Below are 4,437 nucleotides of genomic sequence, written 5' to 3' on the forward strand. Positions count from 1 at the left end.
GAAACCCCCTCAAAAAAAAAAAAAAAAAAAAAAAAAAAAAATCATACCTCACTTATTCACCTACAATGTATTTTCTAACTCCTACCCGTTAAATTTCCCTATTACATTCTATACACCACAACAATTTTGTCTTATAAGTCGTTTACATTGCTAGGAAAACGACAAACTATTCCACTGCTTATAATGAGCTCATTGTTATCACTTCCTCCCTCATACAATTATGTCTTTAAAAGTGAAAACAAATCTTTTTGATCTGTGTATTACTTCGCTTTGACACCTTACAACTTCAGGGGAGGTCAAGTCTGTTTTACTTATTCTTCCCCTCAACTCTCAGTCTCAATATCTCACATGACCTGGAAAAATGCTTTATTTTCTGCTTCACACCAAACAGTAACAGATCTATCCATCGTAACACTCATCTGGGGTGTAGCCTGCCAGATATCTATGTTAAAGCCAAATTAAGATCACCATCCTATCAAAACTGCAACGGTCACACTCCTGCTAAAGGGGAACAGGGTACTTTCTAAGTGTTCCTTAGTATCTGTACAAGACTTAAACGTATTAAAGTCAACTGGAAATTATCGCAACACTCTCTTCCAGGAACACCGATCTTGCATCTTTTTAACCAGCTCATCTTTAAAAACACATTTCAACAGAATACTTGTCAGTCTAGAGCACTGTAAGGTTGATAATAAGCACTGTCTTGAATTTAGAACTTTTCAAAATATTTTAGAACTGCCTGAACTTGGCTGATGATTCAGCATGGTTAATTAGTATAGTCATCGCAAGTCACCACCAAGCTAAACAATCCCCTTGTGTGAGAGCACTCGTGTTCAGAAAAGGGTCGAAGGAGTCACCCAATTCAACCTGGAGCCTGGGGTAGAGTCTCACCACGAGCAGAGTTAAGAGAATGATGCTTTCGAGGGACCAGCTTGGATTCCCTGCCAGATCTACGGACCAATGTCCTGCTTGGGGAGCGAACGTGGTAGTCCAGAATGTGGTTGGGAGAGGCTGGGTGTGTTTCCATCTGACACCACCGCCTAACTTTCTTTGCCTCTTAAGGACCCCATGGGTGGTTTTCTTTGGAAGGCTGCAGGACTTTAAGAGGAAGCAACAACCTCGGGGGTTTGAGAAGGGACCCTCGGGAGCCCCTGGGTAGCTCCCAGTGGGGTCCGAGGGGTCCCTCATTGCTTCCCCTGGGGGCGGCACACACTTCTGGCAGGATGGGTCAGAGAAAGGTACCCGGGGCTCTGAGCAGAACCCAGAGCTCCGGAGGGAAGGGAGGAAGACCTCCAGGCGCGGAGACGTGGGGAGCCCCCCAGCCGTCCTTGAGCTTCCAGGCTCGTGGAGGTCGGGCCAGCGGCCGGACACTGCCGCCCACACCTGCGAGCTGCGCCCACCCGGCGGATTGCCCAGCGGATGGCCCAGAGACCTCGCCCTGCCCGGCCGCCCCTCCGCCAGCCCGCACCGCCACCCCGGCCCTGCGGCGCGGGCCCCTCGTACCTGGCTGGCGGCGGCTGCGGCTGCGGCGCTGCTCCTCACGTACCCGTTCCGTACTTCCCCGTTCGCCACGCAGCCATTCGCCCGCACCGTGCGGCGACAGCAGCAGCCTCCGGGCCCCGGCCGCATCTTCCTGGCAGCACCAGGCGCAAGGCAGGATCTGTGGGCGGCGGCAGCGGCAGCGGCGGCGGCGGCTCCAAGTCCCGCTCCGCACCCCACCCACCTCCCCGAAACCGGAAATGGCTGCAGCGCCGCCGCCAATTCCCGGGCGGGCCTTCACAGAGGGCGGGGCGCTCTCCGCAGAGGACCGGGCTCGCCCAAGGCCACGCAGCGAAGGGAAAAAACGGCAGGGACCGGCCGAGAGGGATGTGGTCCTGAAGACCGCTGACCTATCTGGAAGAGAAGGAGGCGGACCCCATGCTGCTGCCTGGCCAATCACGGAGGAGAGCAAAGCGCCTCGCCGGAGAGGGGGCTTCTCTAGAGGGATTCCAGGGCCTGGCACCTGATTGGAGGCCGCACCCAGGTCCTGGGTAGGGCTTGCCTGTTTAATGGTCCAGACAGAGAAGGAGGCGGAGCCCAGGGAAAAGTAGCCAATTAGAGTGTGAGGAAAGAAAAGGGGCTGAGCCGAAGTCTCTAGAGCGGGTTCCCAGGTTCTCCAGGACAGGTGGCGCAGTGTCTGCCTTTGCCTCACGGGAAGTTCTGGGCTTTATGTCCTAGCCCAAGACCCGCAGCTCCCGTATTTAATTAGCTTATTCCTTTGTGAGTATTTACAGAATAGATATTTTGACAATCTCTCACCATTCTTCAATTTGCGCCACACATTCACTATTTCTGAATTATTATAAGTAATAATTCAGATGTCTTTTCACGTGCCCTTCACATTTGCCCTTGGCAGGGTTTTCCATACAGCCTCCTTTAAAGTCTTTCCTTCAAAGTTAGAAAACCTGGTCTAATTCCAACTCTGCCAGTAACTGGAAGCTAAAACTTGAGCACTGTATTTAACCACTTTAGAAGCCAAATTCTTTAAAATAGAGTTAATACTTCCTGCTTCCTAGACTTATTGCAAGAATTATATCATTAACCCATTATACATCTCTTATAATACTTGGCTCGTAATAGGAGTATAATAAATATTGTTTTCTCACCCTTTTAGTTCCATCTTCCCATTGGGTTAGAAAGCAAGGAAACTGATCTACATTACAGTTAGAGACTTTCTGTTATCCATAAAGAATTTAGTGTCATAATTAAGAGTATGGACTCTGGAGTCAGTCTGGGTTTTAAATCCTAGCTGCGCTACTTACTAGCTGAGTGACCTCTATGTGTCTTCATCTGTTCAGTGGGGATAATAATAGTTGTCATGAAGATTGAATAAGTTTATGTATGTAATGTATTTTGTACAGGACCTAGCAATTAGTAAGCATTCATTAAGTGTTGGTTACTAGTAATTGCTAAATGCACCTATGAGAATCCATGCAGTCTTCCCCTACCCTGCAGGAGCTTTAGAAAGGAGGTCCACAAGGTATCAGTTTTGCATGACTTAGAAGCTGAATAATCTAACAGAAGGTGGGATCATGCATGCCACACATCCTATTTGAAGACAAACACTTATTGATCTTAAAGTGAATATACGTCTATATGTATAAGGCTAAAAAAGAAGCATATGGCTGTGCTTCATGGAGCTTACATTTCAGTGAGAGACAAGAAAACAACAGTTAAAGACCAACCTAAGGCTGGAGAGATTTGGCAACAGGAGTCCTGATGAGGGAAGCTGAATGGCAGTGATGAGTCTAACCATGTAGAAAGTTTTCAGAGCAGGAATCTGGATGGAAGCAGGGCTAAGGGATTTAACTGAAGCTTAGGGAGTGAGCTGAATGAATTTGGAGAAGGCTTGTGAGGAAGATGCGCAATGAGATAGATCTTGGAAGATGAGTGGTACTTGGAGAGCTGGAACTGAGAAGGATGGGGAGGGTACTCTGAGGAAACCTTCAGAAACTCAGGTGCCGAGTCTGGAAAGAGCAAAGCCTGAACTGCAGGCTAAGAGGAGTAAAGGAGTCTGGCTAGATTAGAGGAATCCTGTTAGCCAATCCCTCCTCAGGGGTCTGGCCCCTTGTCTTGTTCTACCACTTACTCACCATGTATAGTTTTGAACAAATCATGCAAACTCAGCCCTGGTTTCCTCACTGATCTTACAAAGTGTATACCTGTACTACTTACCTTACAGGCTTCTGTGAGCATCGGTGATATACAGATGATCTGATTACTTCACATGCCATTGCTAAATCACAAAAATGATGCTGCAGTAGGCAGTAGGAAACACCCCAGGCTCCATGTAAACAGGAAAACAACTCCTTCCAGAAGCATAAGCTGCTTAATCATCATTTTACAGTGTTCATATGCAAACTTCTATGCTAGGCACCAGGAAGACAACCCTTCTCTTCCTTCAAGATTACTCAAACCTCTTCAACTGTGAAGCCTGTTTTGAAGCCCAACCTCCCCACAAAATTAGTTGCTTTCTCCTCTATGAACTTTATACACACCTGTGTAAGCATGTAAGCACTGCTTTGAGATTCTTTGAGAGGGAGGTTACACACAATGCTTAGAAGCAAGAGCTCTGCAGTCAGATACACCATAATTGAAGACCAGTTTCGGCACTTAGAATCCTTATGATTTAGGCAAAGCTGCCTAACCTCTCCATGACTCAGTTCCTTCATCTGTAAAATGGGATATATCTCATAGAGTTGGAGAATTAAGAAAAGCATTTAGGGCTGGGCGCGGTGGTTCACGCCTGTAATCAAAGCACTTTGGGAGGCTGAGGCGGGCGGATCACGAGGTCAGGAGATCGAGACCATCCTGGCTAACTCAGTGAAACCTCGTCTCTACTAAAAATACAAAAAATTAGCCGGGCGTGCTGGCAGGTGCTTGTAGTTCCAGCTACTC

General features: G+C 47.9%; 1 protein-coding gene across 1 annotated transcript in view; it reads right to left on the reverse strand.

Moving 5' to 3' along the window:
- The window catches only part of SPTLC2 (serine palmitoyltransferase long chain base subunit 2), a 105,472-nt gene extending 103,601 nt beyond the window's left edge, over positions 1-1,871 (reverse strand). The window contains exon 1 of the mRNA XM_017880651.1: positions 1,504-1,871. Within this exon, the coding sequence (XP_017736140.1) occupies positions 1,504-1,629 (126 nt within the window). The 5' untranslated portion in view covers positions 1,630-1,871. The remainder of the gene's footprint in view (positions 1-1,503) is intronic.
- Between the last annotated feature and the right edge of the window lie 2,566 nt (positions 1,872-4,437).

The sequence above is a fragment of the Rhinopithecus bieti genome, unplaced genomic scaffold (assembly GCF_001698545.2).
Source record: "Rhinopithecus bieti isolate Rb0 unplaced genomic scaffold, ASM169854v2 scaffold_11380, whole genome shotgun sequence".
NCBI classification, from domain to species: domain Eukaryota; kingdom Metazoa; phylum Chordata; class Mammalia; order Primates; family Cercopithecidae; genus Rhinopithecus; species Rhinopithecus bieti.